The following is a 23,079-nucleotide window of genomic DNA, read 5'->3' on the forward strand; positions in this document are numbered from 1 at the left end:
TTACGCCTTTGTTCCGCCTTTGTCTTGTCGAATATGTAACACAACTAAGAATAAGGACGAGTATGCAAATGAGTAAATCGATAAACTTGACAACGACTGCTGCTTGTATGTTGAGCAAGCTCTTGACGAGTTGCTGTTTGCAGTTCCTTTTTACTCTCCAACACTGACTAAAGGAAGCAACAGAAACCGATTGGAAATATGCAGTAGATTAAAAAAGGAACTTGAAGATCATCGTCCTTTGTTGACAGTTGCTATACTCCAGTCAATCAATCACAACTAAACCACAGACAATCTATGTATTGATTTAATCTAGGCCAAAAGGACAAATTGATCGTTAGTTGTCGGCATGTCGGATTGTAATGATGTTTGCAAGCTTTTAAATAAATTTGAATGCCAAATTTTGTGGATTTGGTAAAATCGAGAAGTTTATTTATTTCAGTCAGACAGCAACGAAGATTATTTTGGCAGTGACTGTGATTTGGTTTCAACCCATTGGCAATGTCAGTGCCAGAGTGGGGAGTTGGATTTTCGTTTTCCCATTTAATTTTATTTATTTCCTTTGTAAAGCCTTTATTTACTTGAAGGAATTGGCGTACGCGTAAGCGCACATGACCTAATGCCAATAGAAAGAGAAACTGTGAAGCCAGCTTCTCCTCCACATCCTCCTTCTTTGCGAATACCAGTCATACTCTTTCTTAAAAAAAAAGCTCACATACACGCTCTTACGTCCTGTCTACGTCCTGTCTTACGTCCTGTCTATCCGATAGATACTTGTGGTGGCTGCCCACCCAACGACTCCTTGGCAGAAGGAAATACTTATTGAGTGGAGTAGCCTTTGCTGCAGAGTCCAGAGTAAGAAACCTTATTCGATTTTCCCAATTACAATTACGAGGCAGTCGTACTTACATTGCATTTTAGTGAGGAGTATTACACAAGTAGCTAGTAGCTCAAAGTGATCCCACATTGTGTGTAGAAAGAGTCAGGATGTTTACTAGCATCTCAAGTCACAAGACAAATTAAATTTTGAAGAAGCAGCTCTCTCTGTTTTTGTATTCCACAGCAGTTGCATGTTTCTCTCAGTATCTGATTGAGGCACGTGTCTATCTGAAGTCATAAATTGTATCCAATGCCCGTGCTGCACAAAATCGAGGCCAAGCCCAGCCAAGAGAGCACTGAGGGCATAGGGCATAGGGCCACAAGACGAAACCGAAACGAAACGCCAGTCTGGCAGATTGGGCCCGCAGACGAAAATCAATTGAATTGTAATTGAATTGCAAACACTTGAGAGCCAAAAACCGCCGAGGAAACGTATGAATATTTTACGTGAACGATTTGACGTTGAAAACAATGAACAAAGGAATGCCCTGCGACAGTCTGTCTGTTCATTTCTCCAACCTTCGTGAATACTCTTTAGATACGAATAATAATCAAAGTATCGATTGGTTGCTTGCATGGACTGATAGTATACTTACCCAACGAACTAGCTTTATTTTAATATCAAATTATGTTGATAAGCCGAAAATCCTAAAATATGTACTTTATTATATAGTGGTGTGTTCTGAGCGAAAGGATAAATGCTTGGCAAGATGCAAGAGCATCTCGACACTCTTTCCAAAATTACCCACAAAATATGCAAAATGGAAAATAAATTTCACCCAGGGAGTGGTGAAATTTTCAAAATATTCATTTGACTTCGGGCAGAACCAGAACGAACAAAAAAAGACACACACACAGAGTGCGTCCTACGGAGCGTATGAGCGACGACAGCATCACGTACGCATATTCGTCATATGCAGATACATAGAGAGGGGTGGCCAGAGGCAGCGCGGCAGAGAGGCGAGCAATTGGCAAAAAATCGAATTGGAAATGTTTTTTGAAGCCACCCAGAGGCTCTTGAGTCGGCCACGAGTCGACTTGGCAGCTCGATGCTAAAGAAGAAAAAAAGGCGGCGCCGGAAGTGTAAGCAATGCGAGTGCTGAAAACGAATGAGGAGCGAAAATGTTGACGTGGTCATGCATGAACAGTAAATGAACAGGCCGATAGTCTTACTGTCTGTCTGTGTTTGTCTGTGTGTGTGTGTGTGTAAGTGTGTGTATTTCCGGCGGATGCGTCGCAAGTACGCGAATACGCGTACAAACGTTTTTCAAGTAGAAAAACAAATTAAGTGGCTTTCATGCGAATGAATTTTTGACTTGAAACAAACCATCTCCGGTTGCCACATCTTTTATTCTTTTGCCATTTCTATTTCAAAGCAATGCTCGCCAATGGCCTTTAGAAAATTGAAAAACTGAAAGCAATCAAAGGAATAATTCTTTTTCGAGATGATAGATGCCGTGTATACTCTTTAAAATGAAAAGAAATTCATAAAATTATTATATATATTTTTTTTTTTAGATCTGAATTGTATTAAGTTAATCAAATTATAAAAATGTAAAGTATTTAAGTATTTTATGAAGAGTTTTTAAATTTATTTTAAAAGAAATATACAAAATTTTCTTGCTTTTAAATGCAGCGTATCATGAACCCATGCTTTCTCTATCTCTCTTCTAGTTGAAATGACAATGTTGTCAATGCTTTTATTCTTTAAGCTCATTCAATTGCAATATTCAATTTAATCGTTTTTGTTTATTGCTTTGTTGCTCAATACTCATTTGATTGAAAAACGTTTAGAAACATATTCTAAAAAGTTTTGCATCATTCTCTGTGTCATTTAGTTTTTTCTGTGGCAAATTTCCATCGCCAGTTTCAATAGCAATTAATTTATTGCTATCGAAATCCATTCTCTCGTGTCATTCATATTAATTGAATTTATAATATGCTGGGAAACTGCAAATTATTATTTGCACTGCAAATGAATTAATTAAAATTAGTTGGAGAAAGGGCAACTGACTGATACCCTTTGTGATGAGTACAATATAATATTTAAAGTAGTTAATTGAATTCACCATTTATTTGTATTAACAATGTGTCAGTTGCAGTTAGCGTTTATAGAATATATTACTCGTAATTATTTTTTTTTTTGGTAAAATTGAATTAGGTTTGAATTATGTTTATATTTTAAATAAAGAGAATAAATAAAACAATTTTTGCAACATTTTTCAATATTTTTATTTAAAGTCTTTTCGACTTTTCTTTAACAATACTTAACTGTAGGGTATATATGGTAAATACATCGGAGTATGTTTTTATGTACTCTTGCTATATGCTGTCCTGAAGATGGCTTCTCCGAAGGTTGTTCGCTTCGGCAGGTGGCTCAGACATGGCGCAAGTATTTGCAGCTTTTGTTGCACGTGTCTTTTGGTCTCTTGCGCATATGCATCCGGTAGTTGTAATTCATCTTTAATATTTTCCTTATGCATATTTGCGCAGAACTGTCAGTCAGTCTCGGACAGCAGTGCGTATACTTGATGGCTGAGAATCTGGCTGTGCTGCGTCGCTCTGGGCAGTGCAAATGTTATTTCGCTTAACTCGAATATGCCATTACACACACACACGCACACTCACGCACACACACTCACGCATGTTGCTTAAATTCTTGTTCAGCAGGGAGACCATGAAGTTAGTAACTTTTATGGCTGCGCGTGTTGTTGCAGTTTCTGCTTCAGCGACGCCAACGGCTAGATTGTCATATTGCACGAGATAACGACCTGCCAGATGGACAATACGCCAGTCAGCTAGGCACGTTGCTTGGCAGGTGCATAGTGTACATGCATATCCTTTTCCTTACATGTCGAAGCTATGATGTTTGCCTCCGCTATGCGTCTCCTTGGGGAAGGGCGTGGTAAAGGGGAGCTGCTTTTTATGACGCAGGAAAAGCGTGCGAGCTCCTTTAACATCTTCCTGTGCTGTGCAGCGCTTCCTCTGAGCAGCCGTTTTTCTGTACTCAACAGCAACTGCAAATGCATTTTACAAGTGCAACTGGCAGCATCAGCAGCAAACTGCCAGCAATAACAACAAAAACTTGTTGATTGTCGTTCAGGTGCGCAACTCCTCCCCACAAAACCTAAACTCATACCCAAACGAAGCGAAAGTATGTTAAGTGTAAATGCATTTCACTTTGAGTACATGTTCTGCTTTAAAGCCTGCCACACAGGCCCAGGCCAAATTACCAGAAACGACAACAGTCCGGGCGAAGGAAAGCGAACTTCACAAGAGCCCTACTGCCAGCTAGCACTTTCATGCCTGACAACATGGAAATTAGATGTGCGATCTATGAGTGTGTGTGAGAGTGTGTGAGTGAGTATGTGACCAAGTGGCCAAGTGTTGAATGGTCGTATTGCCCGTGACAGTGACAGTGACAGACACTTCCTGAATATCCCCATCATTGCATCAACAAGTACTCCGGCCTGTCGATTAGTGCTCGTGACAAGAGCGATTTTGACAGCCAAAGGAAATTAAGTGGAAGTTCTCCAATTTCAGTAGCGTGTGCAGCGTATTTTAAATTTCCAATTAAATATTGCATATTGCAGCCGTAAATATGAGTTGAAATATAATCTCATGTGTGCCGCCAGCAACCATATTTTTGTTTCATGTGTATTTAGGATGACCTCAGGGATCGCATTTCCCTGCTATTGCGTACGTGCATGCGATTAGATACTATATATGGTATATGGTAGTCTGCAGTATATTTTGCATAGATAACATTTGCATACTCATCTGAATGCATATTAAAAGTCGTTCTGCACGAGAAAAGTCAATAAAATAAATATGAAAATTATATGAACATGCTTATTTCCTCCTCAATTCTGCATAAATAATAGTTATGCTTCTTCATCTTTTGTTAAAATAACATAGTAAGCTGAAATTCTGTTTTAATTGAGAGCTAACACATTGAATTGTTTTAATCGTTGCACTTTCAGCTTCTTTCTATTCTCTACACATTATTACGCCCTCATAAATACTTATCAAAACACATTAAGCTCTTTAAACTCATAAACAAACACCTTTACTAGCTTGGAGGGTGAAATATAATGCCAGATTTGCTGCTTATGCTCTAAACCACAAATAGCAATTCGGAGATAACTTTTTTGTTTACGAGCATATCCGAGGATGAGCATAAATAGTACTAAATAAATGAGATATTTCTAAAGGCATAAGATACTAAATAACAAGGAAGAAAGCTTCTGTGTGATTGACTGTAAGATACCGGCTACCCATTTTGAATAAAACAAAACGGTGGGGTATTCATTTTTAAATTATACCATATTAATACAAGGCAAAATACTACATAAAATACCAAACACTGTATTTGATATATTGATATAGTACTACATTTAAATATATATATATTTTAAATACTGTAAAGTGCAAACTATACCAGATTGCCAAACATAAATAACTTTTACTCTTTTAACAGATCGCAATAAAATTCTCACGAATTATAAATACTACAGATATTATTGTCTATTCCGAAATTCGACTCAATCTTCAAAATTACACTTGTTTTTCATTTTTTGTCGATTTGGGGAGCTTCAGTAAGCGTGAAAAAAAGTTAATATGGATATGGTTATGTCGTATCGGCAGACGCTGGTGAAGAATTTACATATATACCTGATGGGGACGGAGATGCCTCCTTTGGCTCTTCACGTACATTTCTTGGAGGCCCAAAGTTATAATACCCTTGTACTCTATGGGTAGCGGGAATGTTTGGAATATGACTAATATTTATCTTGGTAATAGCATTATAAATGTAAGCTGTAATTGATTGATTTGTGCTGTCAAGTTAATTGAATAAATAAGCATAAACAAGACATTAACAAAAAGCTGTAATAATAATAATAATAATTATATTTAATATGATTGCAAATATGCTAATAGAGCCGATTAATTGTTTACTCTGCTTTTGCGATTTCACCTTGTGCAATAATCGTGTTCATTGTGTTGTGTGATTTCCTCAACAAATGGCAGAACAAACACATTAGATACCACCACAAAGGTCGAATTTATGGCAGTTACGGCTTAACTACACATTGGGGACGCTCAAGCGCTTAATTACAAATGTGTTTTGGCCAACTATGCTGATGCCATTTCATGGCCAGGGAATGTACGTGCCAAATTGGCCAGAAGCAAAAGTAAATCAATTTCGTTGTGGTAAGCTCAAGTGCAGATGCAGAAACGTCTTAAATTATGTTCAGGCTCTTTTACAACTGCTCATTTGTGTGTGCTCGTAAACAATTCGCAGCTTGTCAGAGTGGAGAACCTCCTTGCTTTCGCCCTCTTGTGTCCTATTTCCATCTCTCTGTTGCTTGCAAATACAATACAAATACTTACTTAGGAATGTGTGCACAGCTGCATGCTCGACGTTCTGAACAAGGCTTAAGACACATGCTGATGATGGACAGTAAAGCACACATGGTGGGTGGATTCCCAGAAGGCACTTCATATCAGCACAAATGTAAAGACTATCATAGCTAGAAATTACAATATTATATCTGAGCATTTATGGCTAACTATTAAAATCATTTGAAATTTAATGATTATTATTTTTAATCAAACAAAATGTACGAACATATTCAAAATGTGACCAAGATGCATTACGTCAAGATAATGCCATAATTGACTACTGTTTGCCAATGCAAATACCTAGACCAAGGAATGTTCAGTTTCCCACATTATTCCTTGCAAACTTGTCTCTGTGTGTGTTAGGGGTGTGTCTATGCAAAGAGAACATCTCTCGGCTCTGCTCTGTGATTTGCCATGTTCTGTGGCCTGGGGGCAATAGACAATTTTGCAAATTTCCTAATTGCACTTGCCTTGCTGCGCTTTGCCTGCAAATGATGTCGCTCGGTTTGCCACACAGCCAACAATTTTGGGGTTTTGCAAATGTCAATGCATGCGGGTGAGTTGAAAGAGGAATGAGTTGGGTGAGTGTTAGGGGAGAAAACTCTTTGCCTCTCGTTGCATCATTTTAAGGACCAATTTGGTTTTTGGGCATATATACATATGCATTTCTAATGCTGGCTGTCCTTGCGGCCACTTGGGTTAGAAAAGCCAGCAAAGAGCCAATGAAACTTGTCCTTCTTCCTTCTAAGTGTGGTTTATTCAATAATTTGCAATTTAATTATTATGATTTTGCTGCCTTGAGCTTGACTCACAAGTTTTCTGACTGCATTAAGTGTGGCTCGAAGTATAAAGCAAAACTTGAAGTTTGCTATTTTATTTAATTCCTCATTAAAGTCACAAGGCTACAATTAATGTTGGTAATGCTTTATTTTAGCTATTGATTTTCAATTCGGAAATTTATGCGAGTTCTGTACATGATATTTTAATTAATTTGGCTTTGCTAATTAAATTCTAATTTATTTCGCATATCATTAATTCACTTATTAATCGCTTTGGGCTGTATTTGGCGCAAAAATCAAATTTCTCTTCATGTTTGCATATTGCACTACGGCTCGTATACGTAATTTATGGACGTGCGGGTAAATATTGCATGAGAGAGGCAACAGGCAACAGGAGTTGCCACTTGTCAGGCATTTTCAGTTCAGTTCGTGTGTGTGGTCGGTCTTTTTGTTGACTTTGCGACTTGTCACGTTAGACTAATAGAAAACCTGGGTGACAAGGAGCTAACACAAATACTAAATTTCAGTTTGAAATACCTTGAATGCAGAATTTGGATATTGAATTGAATATGGAAGTATTGAATGGAAATTTCAATAGAAGGTATAATAGAAGCTGTGGAATTATGCATAGAAGCGAAAAGCAGCAGCGAAGATAATTGTGTATGAACAGACAGACTGAAAATCACTTTTCCAAATGAATTGCTGGCATTTATGATTGCGAAGCTCAACATTTTCGATTGTGGCAATTCCACTCCAACGAAATGAATAGCAACAACGAGAGAGACAGAGAACAATTCTTGCTGATTTTAGTCATTATAAATGTCATCAGGCATTATTTTTTCCATCAACTTGCCGCAGAGTCGGACATGGCAAAAATGTTTATTGCTCGCTTTTTTGGGTGTATTGCGTCCATGACAGCCACAGCATCGCGTGGTAACGCGATGGACTGCGGGGGGAGGGAAGGGGAAGGGTAGATCTGAAGTGGTCTCAAACTGCATGACAGTTTCCATTAATGCTGAAACTTGAACACAATGTGCCATAGGGGAGGCATTTTTAATGAAACGAAATTAAACGGGAAATTGAAACCGGACGGCGTGTTAATGAGAAAGCTATGCGATGACGACACGGCCGTTAACGAGCGACTTTATTTCGGCCCTGTTGCCAACTTGTCGTTAGCGTGTCCTTAACAACAGGTTATTACATTTAATGAGAATTATAGCCATAAACTTTTGTATACTTATTCGCCTGGATTAAATAGTTATGCTATTCCTTACTATGTATGCGAAATTGATGGAGAGAACCATAATAAACTCGCCTTTGATCCATTTCATGAAAAGGATCCAGTAATGAAAAGGTGTTATCTACAATGTTAATCCATTAATGCACGACATTATTTGATCTTTTTACTTGAAATTGTCAAACTGTCTTACTTCCACATTTTAAAAGATTAAATTGGAACAGGAGCGAAAATCCCCATTAAAAAATGGTCAAAGAAATTGTGTTGAAATGCTTTCATTTGGCAAATTAACAGTTCGCATTGATTTCGAAGTCATCAAGACAAAGTAAGTGGCTTTAGAAATATTATTGCCTTTGTTCCGCAAACTCAACAAATGCGAGAGTATCTGAAAATTGAGCCATCTTTAATTGCTTTGTGCTGTAATGGGAAATAAAGCTAAAAAAGCTGCAAAACAAAATCAAATACTTTGGAGACATTTGAGGCACAACAATTAGTGTCTCTATTATGCTGCAGCAGCCGAAATAACAACAATGATAAACAATGAAGTGGGCAAAGAGGCGGGTCAGGGAATAGGTCAGGGAAGTCAGTCAGAAAGAGAGAGTCGGAGCGTGAGAGATTGGGGAGTTCAATGCCAAGTGGCAAGCTATGAGTATCACAGAAGAAAAAACCTTAAGTCCTCGTGTAAACAACAAATACATTGTTATCAGACATTGATGGCGTTGCACTGTGGTTCCGCCAGTATGGGAGATGCGGCCAAAAATACTTCTAGTTTTTATATTGCTACGAAATTTTGCCCAAAATTCTATAAAAATATTTTGAATATATAGTAAAAAAATTGTCTAGATCGGAATACTATATCCTATAGCTCCCATACAACCTTAGTATGGCTTATATGCCGATAGTGCGCCAAAATACTTCCGGTGGAGTTACAGTGCTAAAATTTGATTATTAGCATCCAAGATATGTATAAGAGTATTTAAATTACCTTTCTGCTTTCTTCTACTAAACTAATTACTTTTCGAGTTTTTTCTGCATTCGTGCCCTCTTCTGTGCACCAAAGATCAAAGATGTACATGCGTAAAAGCTCGTAGTTATAAGAAGCGCCAATAAAAAATGATAATATAAAAATAAGCGAAAAAAAGAATATGTAAAATTGTCCACAAACACAAAAAAAACATCACAAAGGCAAAGAAGGAGCAGCAGATTGCGTCGCAAATTTGACCTTGAAAATAGTAAGATAGCGTGAGTTTATTAATGTGTATATACACGTCTGCCAAAATCTGCAGCTGAACTTAACATTTTTATTACCTGAAAACATTGGCAAATGCACTGATATCACTCATAAAGGGGGAATCGGGGGGGAACATATCTAAAAATCTACTTAAACAGAGAAAATGGCGATCACAATTCACTGAAAATTAGTATTAATTATAATTAAACAATAACAAATAATAAATAATTCAAATTAATTTCAGTAAAAGAACTTGTTAAAGTAAATATCTTCAACTTTAATACCCTTTTTAACTAATTCAATTTGGTGAATTTTTGCGAACGTCCGACCACTTTAAACTTCACTTTTGTTTTGACAAAAAGCTCACTAAACGCATTTGCAGCAGCAAAATTGAAGACGTGTTCACACTTTGCATTCTATTTTTAGAATGTCCCGTTAGATTTCCAGAAAAATCTAGTTTGCAATGAAGAAGCTTGGACATTTTAGTAACGATTTGTTTACTTTTCGTAAATTTTTGTTGTTATGACTTTTTTTAATTTTGGCCTATGGGCGGAACCACTGTGCGTTGGCGCCGTCAAGGCCCATGAGACATCGCAAAGAATCGTTAGCGAAGATTGGACTTGGCTGTCTTAGTAGAGATGATTCTGTGGGTGGGCTGGTTGGGAGGATGACGTTTGCCTATTCTCGTTAAAATTTAAGCAACTTTCAATGGACTGTAAATGAATAGAATTTACTTGGTGCTGCAACAAAGTTTAAGGACTTTAGGCGCCGGCACTGAACTTCTTTCCCGACCCGAATGCCAATATCCGGTTCTATTTGCGCTCTAGCTATACTGTGCGAAAGCCAGTTGCATTTTCTTTTTATGCTCGGAAAATAGTTGAAAATAAATACAAGCGCACCAGGAATAAGACCAAACCGACAATGAAGAAAAGAAAAAAAAATTACGAAACACAAAAAAAAAAAAGGAATGAATGAAATAGAAAGAACTTGGTGAACTTTTCTCATGCTTGCTGAATTTTGATTTACGACCACTTAACGTTTTTTATGGCCTCAGACAACAAACTGCGATTCTGTGTGTCTCAGCACTTATTCTTACAGTTATATAAAACAGATCCCTATATCTCTCGTGTTTGGCCCTTGCCCATAAAATATGGTTCTAGTTAAGTTTCGTGCGTCCCAAGTAGTTGTACTTGGCAACCTTGTTAATCAAATAAGAGTGATTCAGTCGAGAGTGCTGAGCTTGAAGTTATCCTAATCAGGCATTTACTATAATAATCCCAGAATAATAAACTTTAGAAGTTGAAGGAAACAATTGAGTTCGTATAACTGCAAGTGATCAAACATCTTGGAATAACTTTTCTTTTTTTTTTTTTGTTATATTGAGTTAAGTTAAGTTTGCTGGAAAAGTCACAAATAAAAAATGCGTCATTTGGGTGATTTTTAGTTTGATTTATTTTATGGAAATGCATTTATTTCTATAAGATATTCGCGTTTGCTTTCCTAAATATTTATAAATACGATTATGCTGAATTTCTGTATATTTCCTGTGTGTGTGTGTCTATGTGTGGGAGTGTGTGTGTAGTAACGCATACAACATTTGTAATCATTATATTTATGTATATGTCGTGTTCTAACCTAGGACTGTAAGAATTACAAGTGCACAATTGCAATCATACAGCATACAGAGTATGTATACTCATTGGAAGTGGGTAAAAAAACAGAATTCGCACTGTTTTAACATATTTTTTCTATTTTTCTTTTTTTGCGTATCGATTCAACACTGTGACAATTTGCATTCAATTTATGGGTATAAAGAGTTGCCTCGTAATTACTATGAATACATTATTTATTCGTGTTAATTAGGAATAATTATACTTTTCGATATATGTATTACTTATGTCGACAATTTAAACTTGTTTATTTTATAATACAGTTGCAAATTGCTTGCCATGCGATTCGTTCGATGTTGAATTGTTAATCTGCCGCGCAATAATTAATGAAATGCAAATATAAAATTAAAATAGAAAAAAATACATTTAATTGCAAGTATTGTTTATCAGTAGCTGCAGTATTATTGATTAAACATAATTTTAAAGAATGAATTTTAAATGACAACAAAATCAGTTGCAGTTGCTTAAAATCTGCTGCGAGAACGTGCTGTGTGACTCGACTTGAGTTTGTCGCTTGCCACTTGATGACTTGCAGATTTGAAGTGCAGGTGCCAGAACAACGTGGTGTCAAGACGTGCGAGTGTGTTAGACATGCCGAAGTCCAGAAGTTGTCTATACGTCTCCTTCTAGCGCATGTCTGCATTGCATGCTAATTCCCTTGGCATGCGTGTGAAATGCAGAACATGCATGTTTCATTATATGCTTGTTTCTTTCACTCATTTGTGTTGGCAATGCCTTTGACTTTGTATGCATGAGTGTGTACGTGCATGGTTATCGTGTATAACGAGTTGCAATTAAAAATAATCGAAATCTGTTTGGCGATAAAATTGTGCAGTTGACATACAAATTAAAATAAATGAAATAAAAGTGAATAAATTAAAGTAAAGATATAGATTACAACCAAATTAAATATTGACTTTTAATCAGCAGTAAAATAAAGCGTGAAACCCACGAATGCCTTTGCCTCGTTTATGCATAACTTATCGATATACAACGCGTCTACATTAAATACACACTTATTTTAATTCTTCGCCACAAATATTATCATTCTGTCATTTTGATTCCTGCGCTTAACGTACAGAGTATATATTTTACGAGTATTTACCGTTACATAGCCACAGGATTTTGATCATATGGTATTAAGTAAATAACATAAATGAAGAGGGTTAAGTCGACTTAACCGACATTAACAACACTCGTTCGTCTGGGTGAATTACAAGTGTGCTTGATGCAGCTTACTGCAAAAGTCCACTGCTGACTGTGAATGTGGTTGGCATCGTTGTGGCTGCCATTGCCACGTGCTGCACTTCCGTTTGATTTGCGCCGGGCCGGGATTGCAATTGATGCCAGTGCTGGGCATCAGTTGAAGCAGTTTCCGTGTGATTGGCTGAGCTTGTGTCCATCGTCGCGGGCTCATCGCGGCGCGTTCGTACCGCCTGCGGCAGTGGTCACGACGACATGTAAGTGCACTGCGTCTTTGGCTGTGGCTCCGCCTGCTCGATGGGCTGAATGGCGGCACGTTTCCAATAGTCGCGCACCGTCTCCACCGTTTCCATGATGCGCAGAAAATTGCGACCCGCCAGCATGGCCACATCCTCCTCGCTCCAGTTGTGATCCTCGAGTAGGGCGGCCAACAGCTCTGGATACTTGGACACGTCCTCCAAGCCCAGTGGTGGCATTTCAATGCCATCGTAGCCGGCGCCGAGGCCAATGTGTTGAATGCCCGCAATTGCTCGCACATACTTGATGTGCTCTATCACATCCTGCAATCTCGCCTGACGACCACAGGCCACGTCCTCAGGGTCAAAGCTCAGCATGACAAGGCCCCCATTCTCGGCCACCAGACGTAATATGTCATCGGGCACGTTTCGCGTCGAGTTGCACAGCTGCCGTGCCGCTGAGTGCGAAAAGATGACGGGCGCTCGTGTTGCCTGAAGAACATCACGAGCCGTGGCATCCGAGCTGTGCGACAGGTCGATCATCATGCCCAGACGATTCATTTCGCGCACAATCGCCTTGCCGAAAGGCGTCAGACCCTGCTCCTGCGGCGACGCACTCGACCCGGCCCACGACACATCGCATCGATGTGTCAGACTGAGGTAGCGAGCACCCAGTGAATAGAATGATCGCAGCACTCCCAGCGATGAGCCGATGGTGTGGCCACCCTCGATGCCGATCAGTGAGGCCAGCATGCCGCGTCTGTGCGTGGCCACGATGTCCTGCGAGGATGTCGCCAATACTGTCTCCCTGGCGTACATGTCCGACAGCCGGCGCACTATGTCGATTTGCTCCAGTGCCAGCTGGACGGCGTCCAAGCCCTGTGCCTCGCATGGCACGTACGCAGACCTGCAATTGGAGGCGAAAAAAAGTTCGTAAAGTTCAGCAGATTGCTACAAGATTTCGGGTGCTTAAGGGTCAAACAATTGTGATTTGGAAAAGTACAAGAAATTCCCCCAATTCAAATACTTTAAAAGCTAAACTTGTTAAATTTGGTGATGATGATTTTAACTTCAACTTTAAACTTATTCAAAGCAACGAATCAGCACTAATTCAGTTACACTTACTAGTTGAATACAACAGATCTACACACAAAAGAATCGAGACATATTAAATAATATGCATAAGACTTGGGCTCGGGCAGAGCAGGTTCGCTCTTGCAAGGAGAGTCATCAAATATTCCCCTCCGATGAGCCGCCACCGCGTCGTTTGTCGTTTTCCTCGTCTTTCGAGAAAGAACAACCTTCGATGAGTTTGCTGCTGGGCTGGGAATATGGTCGACTCTGGTTGAAGGAGCATGAAGAGTTTGTGACCAAAGAGTTGACCAATGCCAAGCCGCCATACATAGATCCCGACTTTGATTGGTGGGTCAATAAGCGCACAGCTGTCATGGATCGTCGACAGTATTATTTGAAAAGCAAGCAGAATCCACATATGAAGAACTGCAATTTAAGTGCATTTGCTGCAATCAAAACGCATCGCCAGAAAAAAGAACGCGGTTCGGCGGCTGAATCGGACAAGCAAAGAATATCAGCTGGAAAAGAGAATTCCAGCCTTAGTGACAATTTAAACATGAATTCGAATGTTAATGACAGTTCTAGTTCTGCGGCAATTGTTACTGACAGTTCTAATTTCAAGTCGAAGAAATGCAAGTGCAAGGATTGCGTGCAGCGTCGGAAAAGTGGACAGGAGATAATGTCTGGATCGTATGGACCTGATAATCGGAAGGTCTTCTATGTTACCCGAAAGGTCCTCTCAATGCCATGGTATTGACTGCAATTTTGTGCGTTACGAAAGTTGGGAAAAAGTTGATATGTCACTCATTCTTTTATGTTTTATTTAGTTCAGCATGGAAATCGAATAAACAAATGTATTTCGCATATGAAATAACATAGAGAAATGGTTTTTTATATATATTTTGTCCAGATTATAACGTCTATTCCATTTGGATTTAATCCTTTAATTTTGATGTAAAAAGATTTTCGAACTAAGCTTTTATATATTTTAACAATTTTCGTTATAGTGATTATTGATTGAACAAAAAGCAGTTAGACCAACGGTTGAGTGCACCATACAACACTTGGCCCAGTTGCATTGCTATTAAGATGCAGTTTGCATGAATCCCATAAAAGTAGTTAACTAACAGAACATTTGAATTTCAAATGCAATGATATGGCAATAACGAGGGCTGCCAACCACAGGCGAAAAGTGCAGCATACAGTTCTCGAGAGAGAAAGAGAAAGTGAGGGAAATTGAACAATGACGACCACTAAAATTAAATGCGAAAATTGCACAAAAGTTTGAGTCGGTGCAGCGCCATCTGGCGTTTGGTGGCTGCCAAGCGTAGCGAACTGTAGTGGTGCTTGGTTTTGAGTTCTGTGTTTTGTGTTTTGTGGTGTGGCGTTCGAAATCGAACCAAATAAAATCAAGTCGATTGCCTATCAGTATTTTTCCCAAACTGCAGCTGTCTGCCGCCTGTCAAAGCGTGCTCTTCTTCAACACCCAACAAGGACTGCATACAGTCAGATTTGATATTGATATTGTTGTTGCTTTCGTAGTTGCTGGTGATACACTAAAAATTGCCAGCAGGCATGGCTGGTTGGCCATATGCCCGACAGCATCAGCAGCAGCAATATCGTAGTAGCTGTTGCCAAATTTTATTTTGCAGTCAAATTGTTGGCATTTCTCGACTAGAGTTTCGTGCTCAGTGGGCGGTTATCGGGCTCACTGACTGACTAGCTGGCTGGTTGTCTGGCCGGAAGGTTTGCTCTTTGTGACCTGGTCAGCCGCTGTGTTCGGTAATTGTTATGGGGTCGATGTCTATGCATGCTTGATTGCATCGCATACGAGGCTTTTTCAGTTTGACTGATTATACCCTCTATCCATAGGGAACAAGCGTATTATTACTTTGTGTCTCTAGGACATATGTGTAACAATCAGAAGGAATTATCAGAGGCCACATGAAGTATACATATTCCTGGTCTGCCTAGCTAGATTGTCGAAAAAAAAAGATAAATATAACCACAACCACAGTTGGATAAAAATTGTCTCCTTAAGAAATACTTCTCTATGTGTAAAAACACCTGGACAATCTGGTATATTTTGCACTTAATGGTATATTTTGAATGTATTCCTATACTAATATGTCAAATATAGCCTTTCGTATTTAGTTTTTTGGGGTCTATTAATTTAGTATAATTTTGAATTAATATTGCACTGTTTTGCTTTTATACATAATAGGTAGCAGTTGAATGAAGTACTATATCAATATACAAAATATAACATTTGGTATATTTTTAGTATTTTTGTGTTATATAAATGAATACCGCACTGTTTTGCTTTTATTCAAAATGGGTAGCGGGTATCTCACAGTTAAACACACTAGACATTAATTTTCTTTCTTGTTTAGTTTGACTGATTTTCGTTGTGTTGTTGTTTATATTTTTGGCCATCACTTACCAGACTTGCACACCTACTAATCCCTGCTTAAGTCGCTCCATATCGGTTTGGGCCCACGCAGGTCGTGACCACATGGACTTATGATCGAGGTCGTGACTGAGATGCACCAGCTCGAGACTGCTGTGCGCATACTTGCGCACGTTCCACGCAAAGTTGTTGTGTCCATCGACGAGCGGCACTTCACGCAATATGCGCCTAACGATTCTCAGTCTTTGTGCATGCGAATTGCGGCTGGGCGACATGAAGAAATGCTGGTATGCCAGCGTGGCCGCAATCGCCAGCAGACAGATGGCACTCACCAGGGTCAGTGCAACCATCCAGGAGCCACGGCGTGTCTTATGCCCTGCAGCCGAATTATTTCGACCCTTGCGACCAGCACCCGTCTTGCCTCCCTTTGTCTTGCCGGAGGCGCCGGCTGCACTGGATGCGGCGGATGCCAGTGAGGTGGGCGATTTGGTATCGAGTGCGATGCCAGCGATATCGCTGCCAACAACAACGCCGCCCGTCATCGCGCTGCCAAAGACTTTGGACTTTTGTATGCTGGCAATTTCGCCGCCTGAATCGCTGTTGGAGATCGAGTTCTGGCGGGAGAGAGTGCGGCGTATGTTCGAGTGTTCCGTGACGTCTGGCAGCCCGCCAAACCCGGTTGTCTGCAAAAAAAAATCAGAAATGGAACAAAGCAAAAGAATGTTAGCTTTTTTCGCTACTTTATGCTGCATATTACCTGGCAGCATAAGGTGCTGCCAGACAGTCAGTCATCCGTTCAGCCCTTTTGACGGGGAGTTGCTTCATTAAAAGTGCGTCAAAGTTTCTTTCGTTGATGTTGCGCTCTAATTAAAACTTTGAACGGTTTTGCAATATTCATAACTGGGTGCCATGAAACATCAACAAGGCTCAGTCGCAAAGTTTTTAATGAACCAAATGACCAAATCAAATCAAACACAAATCCATAACCAATCCGAGCCGTTGGCTTCTAGTTCCTGTGCCTTGTGTCGCAGCTGTTTGGGTAATCTTGCCTCTAACATAATTAAGCCATGGCAATAATTCACATGTGTCCCCCAGCGCTCGCTCGTTACATTGACATTCTCGTCCGTTCAGCTTCCAACTTTGCAAACAAAACTTTGTCAAAAAGTTTTGCCAGAGGCTGCCAATAATTTAGTTACTCCCCGACTATCTGCTCGAATTATGCGCAGCCCAAAAAACTGGGCACCAGTCCAAGGAACAAATCAAGTTTGATAACATTCATTATACGAAATATTTGATACACTGCAAATGTGTGTGTGAGTATGCCATAATATTGTTTTAATTTAATTGAACATTGGATTCTATGGCACTTTACTATGGCATTGTTTAATCCCACATTCTGCAATCAAGAGCATTTAATCCTTGCGTACACTCAATGGTTATTTTAATCGGACCATTTCATGTGGGCAAATGATATACCGCAGATCCCCCTTTCATCCCCCCACCCATCACTTCCACTTGTAGTCAAGAGTTTTGCGCAATTATTTTCAATGGTATGATTACTGTGCAACGCCCACACTTTCGTATATTCCTCTTTTGTTTGCATATGCGGCTAATTAGCTATACCACGCGGCGTATGCGCAATAATATCAAAGGGAAAAAGTTGCACACACATACATAACATATAACTATTTTCCATGGCAGCTCAAAAATTAATTAAATAAAACACAAGCGAAGCAATTTGAATGCTTTCAAACCCGAATCGGGTGGTTGTTACATTTGCAACTATTTTAATTATGAATCTCTCTTCAACAGCATCAGCATCAGCAGCAGGCAAATGAACTTATATTAATGCGAAACTTTCGACTTGGCAAATTCAACTGATAAAAAGAATGAGTTAAGTTGAAGTTTTGCCATGCTCAAGAGAAAAACATTGCAATTTATTCAATTTTTAATAAAAATGTAAATATTTCTTATGCTCTTTCAGCAGCCCAATTGTGCATTTAATACCCTGGAGAATCGCAATGGATTAGGCCTTGATTAACTTTATTGCATGATTTTAAAATAAGGCTGTAATAAGGAATATTCTCTTAACTTCTACAGGATGTTTGCAAGTCGAGCAGTTTGCCATCAAATTGACTTTTATAGAAAATTTTTGGGAAAACTTTTTGGGTCTGCTGCTGCTTAAAGAGCGCATCATTTTTGGTCGCTCGGCGTTAGTTTTGCATGTCGGGGCTGCGGATGCAAAAAGTTTGCAGTTGGCAGAATTATCATTGGCGGGGTGCGATGGATGTTGGAGCTGCCATAGGGGGGATGGCCCATAATCCGGAAAGCAGCTTTAGCCACATTTCGCGCTCGCTACCCTCGCTACCGGGAGCAACGCGAAGGCGTCAAAGCTGTTGCAAAATTCATGGACGGTGGCAGGAGGCGTTGACCTCACAGCACTAGCAGCAGCAGCAGAGGCAACAGCAGCAGGTGACAGCAGCCATGGGGACTTGTTCAACATTCTGGTTGTAGTTGTTTGCACCCACTTTATAATTAGTTCAATTCTAGTTTGTCGTGCTCGTGGAAAAGTGTCAAGGCTCAAGCGCTGGCATTAACAACAAAGTTGTATTTTGTGGCTTGTGTTTTAGGGCAACCTCTAAACCCCCCCAAAAAATTTTAATCAGAGTATCGTTGAACTCTGTACACTATTTAACATTTCAATTAGTGTCAACAGTGTTTAGCTGGAAAAAGTTGAAAATACATAAAAATAATCTAATCACAATAACATTTAAAAATAGTTGTGTATTTTAAACATGTTATTGGAGCCAGAAGTTATTGTGCAGACACAAATGGAGGAAGTTTCGAGCGAGCGGCTTGATGTGCCCATAGTTCGACCCTTAGAATTGGATATCGAATCAGACGATGATCTTGATGACTTGTGGGATGAGAGTGCGGTCGGAGTTGATGGCATGTTCGATGAATTTCAAAGAGAGCTGTTGGCATTTATTGAATCATCAATTATCCGGGACTCGACACAGAATGACAGTTCATAGTTGCGGTATAAATAAAGTAGGTTTACTGTCTCATTTCCATCACGAATAAACAATTATTTATGAGAGCATATAATATAAAGATACTCAGCGCAATTCAAATTTAATCTGTTGTTGCTTACGTTTCCCCAGCTGAACATTTATGGAGTGAAACGTTAAATAAAAATGTAGCAGAAAGCAGTACTTGCAACAAGCATGACCAGAACACGCAATCCCAGTTACACAATTCAGCAAATCGTCAGAGCAGATAGAAAGGCGGCATCCACGTGACACAGAGGACACACAAACATCAACAGCAACAGGACTTACAAAACAGGAGCGGGAGCACGACCAAAAAGCAGAATGAGAAACATGTACATACAATAACAAATGGCAGATGTAACAATGAGAATAACAGCGACGAAAATAAAAGAATACGTTGTGGAATGCTTTATAGTTTTCCGCTGTTATTTCTGTCTCTCTTTTTTTGGGTGGGTGCAGAGTTTTTAGAAAATCTTTTTAAATACCCTGTAACCATAGAAACGACAAGACTTTGTCTTTGTTAAGTCCATCAGAAAGAGTTGTCGCAGTTAATACCATTCATAAGTCTGAACCTTTGAGCAACTGCGTGTACAAAAATAATCTCTTCGAGCTAGACTTTGGTTTTTGTAAGCAGCTGTTGTCCTTTTATATATGAACAGGGCATTTTAGAGTTTAGCAGCCATGCGTTAAATATTTTGCCTTTTTTATACTTTCTAACTTTGTGATTTGTATCTTTCGCCTCAACTGTGATTTTACCACTCCCATTGCATTTTTTTTTTGGGTGTGAAATAACAGTCAGTAGCTGGAAACTGTGCAAAATATGCAACAACCAGAAAGTGTAAAGCTAACGCATGGCAAGTTTTGAAATAAAGTTTTCTCTCTATAAATATCACGTTTATGCAACGTGCTCGTATCCCATAGATACAAAATTTTCATTTGCAACTGTGTCGGTTTATGAATTTACTGCGCATCGATAGATTATTTTATTACCAAGTGTAGAGTAAAAGACTTCTACAAATGTGAGTTGCAATATTATTACTTTTGCATTTCAGTTTATTATACTAATCAAAATTTTCTATATTTTTGCAGTTTACGAATATTTAAGGTATTATTTAATAGTATATCATTATTTTATAAAATTTCTGTTAGTTCATAATATAGTTGATATTTGGTCAAAAATAAAATGGCATTTCTAATGAGAAAAAGAGAAAAATAAGTAAAGTATTTTTTGGTGTTTTCAAGCTGATTGCAATGCTAAAAGTTTAAGCAGCGCAAATGGTTCGTTGCAACTTTCATAAAAGTTTGCAATATTCGTGCTCAACTGCACAACGTCGGAGAGGGGAGAAAAAATGCCAATGCATGGGAGAAATATTGAGTAAAAGTTCAATAATAAAACGGTAGAGCACTATTTGAGTGATGATTATGATGGATGCGTTCATAAATGTTGATAAACTGATTTGTGGCCAACTTTGGTGATTCTCGCCCATTGTGATCCATTGTGGGCCGCTTGGCCATTACTGCTACTTCATGGCACCCTGTGGCGCAACGGGAGGCGGACCCGGTGATGTTGTCGACATCGCCCGTTGTCGTTGTTGTTATTGTTGTTTTTTTGCTGCTATTTTGCCGGCTGCTGTTCATGTCAACGTCGGCAAGTTTTTAGTTTTTCAAATGTCATTGGGGCATTTCATGCTGATGGACATGATGGACATGGCCCAGCAATAACGGCAACCTCTGCTCATCTCGTCCTCTCTCGTCCTCTCTCTCTCTCACTCTCTCTCTTGTTGTTCTTCACTTTCGCACTCGTCTCATTGCTGACATACCACAACCCACCGCATGGCTGTTGTCTTTCACTATTTCTTGCTTGTACATTCACAGTAACCGCCATGTTGTTGCTTCGTAATTTTAGCCTCTCTCTGTCTCCCTATCCCTCTCCTTTTCGCTCTCTTCACTGCTTAGTTGGTGCCGATGTCTGTGTTAGCTCGCCGTTTGTTTTCGAGTTTGTGAGTTTGTATGCTTGTACGTCTGTTTGTCTGTCTCCCAATTTCCTCGTCCCTTCGTCTCTTTATTTGTCTCTGAGTTATGTGGGCGATGACCGGCAACTGTCTGGTCGCTTTCCTTGCGTGCGCGCTCTTTCGTTTTCGTTTTCTATTTGTATTGGTAGTTAAGGAATTGCAGCTCTTTAAGTGTTCATTAAGCAATTTAAAGTTTTAATCGCATTTCTTTCTTCTCTCGCTTGTGTGTGTGTGTGTGTTTGTGTGCTCACCCCAATTGACCCCAATGCGAGCAAGTTTGCGGGTAAAATCTCCATTAAATATCAAAGTTTTGTCTACGATGCTTTGTCGCCGCGACTGCTCGTATTTTTCGTCTTTTTTGTCTGTGCCAAACACTTTTGAAGTTTTCTTGCTACTTAATGTCTTTGAAAGATCTTTAAGTATTGTTACTTAATGGTTCAATGATTTAACATATTAAACTAGTTTGATACCACTAAGCTCTAAACTTTATTTATTTAATTATTTCAATCTATTTTACATTTTCTTTGTTTTAAATTTGTATTTTGCTAAACTTTAAACTGAGCGAGAAGCAAAACATCGATTTTAAAGCATACTTTTAAGCGTAAAAATTTTTTTATGGTTTTTGCTGCAACTTTGTCGAGTTGCTCGTTTGCCTGCTGTGCATTTCGTGCAGTCGAGACGTTGAAACTTATCAATTCTACTTTTAGCACGTCTCGCAAACTTCCTGATTCAGCTGATAATAAGTCATGATTACAGTGTATTTTTATCGTGATGGCTTTCGTTGGCTTGCTTCAAACTCCTGAAACAAAGCAAAAAGCTATGGAAAAACGTGAGCTGACATGAACAATGGCGGGCAAAAGCAGAATCGGAAAATATGCTAGTCAAACTCAAACTCAAACAGCTGTGCGTCACTGCCACTTCCACTTCCACTGCCACTGCCTTTGCCACTGTTGTTGCCACACACGCATCCACCCATCAATCAAAGAGCGGTTCCATTTGCTGAGCATAGTCGAAAGAATTTCAGTTGCCCAGCAATGCAGCATCTATCGAAAATGAATTGAATGGGAGCTTTGGTGAAAGAGCCAGAGTAAAGCAGACCAAAAGGGAGCAAATCACCCGAAACGAACGATGGAAAGTAAAACGTTGCATCTCAAATTGGTGGGCAACATAACAAGCGAACAGAGCGCAGAGCGAACACTTAAACGGAGCATGTCCCAAGCAGGGTTCAAACCGAAAAGTAGCGAAATTGTAGTCAATCAGGATTAGGATATAATGAAGTGAAAGGATTGCTTTCGTAGTTGAATCCTTTGGTTGCAGTGTATGTGTAAAATATATATATATATATGTGTAAAATACATAAAGACTTTAAGTCTACTTGAGAATTAAATTTTAAAACTACTATATCTATATCTATATCTATATCTATATCTATATCTATATCTATATCTATATCTATATCTATATCTATATCTATATCTATATCTATATCTATATCTATATCTATATCTATATCTATATCTATATCTATATCTATATCTATATCTATATCTATATCTATATCTATATCTATATCTATATCTATATCTATATCTATATCTATATCTATATCTATATCTATATCTATATCTATATCTATATCTATATCTATATCTATATCTATATCTATATCTATATCTATATCTATATCTATATCTATATCTATATCTATATCTATATCTATATCTATATCTATATCTATATCTATATCTATATCTATATCTATATCTATATCTATATCTATATCTATATCTATATCTATATCTATATCTATATCTATATCTATATCTATATCTATATCTATATCTATATCTATATCTATATCTATATCTATATCTATATCTATATCTATATCT

General features: G+C 38.8%; 2 protein-coding genes and 1 long non-coding RNA gene across 4 annotated transcripts in view; 2 read left to right on the top strand and 1 right to left on the bottom strand.

Moving 5' to 3' along the window:
• Positions 1–10,957: 10,957 nt before the first annotated feature.
• Positions 10,958–23,079, bottom strand: part of LOC133841307 (uncharacterized) — a 95,004-nt gene continuing 82,882 nt past the window's right edge. For both annotated transcript variants that reach the window (XM_062273693.1, XM_062273694.1), the window contains exons 2-3: positions 16,156–16,805; positions 10,958–13,545 (exon numbers count right to left, since the gene is read on the bottom strand). In XM_062273693.1, coding sequence (XP_062129677.1) covers positions 12,648–13,545; positions 16,156–16,805 — 1,548 coding nt within the window. In that variant the 3' untranslated portion in view covers positions 10,958–12,647. The remainder of the gene's footprint in view (positions 13,546–16,155; positions 16,806–23,079) is intronic.
• On the top strand, positions 13,730–14,596 carry LOC133841310 (uncharacterized). The gene has a single exon (XM_062273696.1). The coding sequence runs from the start codon at positions 13,816–13,818 to the stop codon at positions 14,467–14,469; it is 654 nt and encodes a 217-aa protein (XP_062129680.1). The 5' UTR covers positions 13,730–13,815; the 3' UTR covers positions 14,470–14,596.
• On the top strand, positions 18,588–19,603 carry LOC133844847 (uncharacterized). The gene is made up of 2 exons (XR_009894641.1): positions 18,588–19,173; positions 19,287–19,603. It is a non-coding gene; the product is annotated as an uncharacterized LOC133844847 (long non-coding RNA).

This window comes from Drosophila sulfurigaster, chromosome 3 (genome assembly GCF_023558435.1).
Source record: "Drosophila sulfurigaster albostrigata strain 15112-1811.04 chromosome 3, ASM2355843v2, whole genome shotgun sequence".
Taxonomy (NCBI): Eukaryota; Metazoa; Arthropoda; class Insecta; order Diptera; family Drosophilidae; genus Drosophila; species Drosophila sulfurigaster.

Bases quoted from the DNA above. Each gene is read 5' to 3' on its own strand.
- LOC133841310 (XM_062273696.1), top strand. From the start codon at position 13,816: ATGCATAAGACTTGGGCTCGGGCAGAGCAGGTTCGCTCTTGCAAGGAG.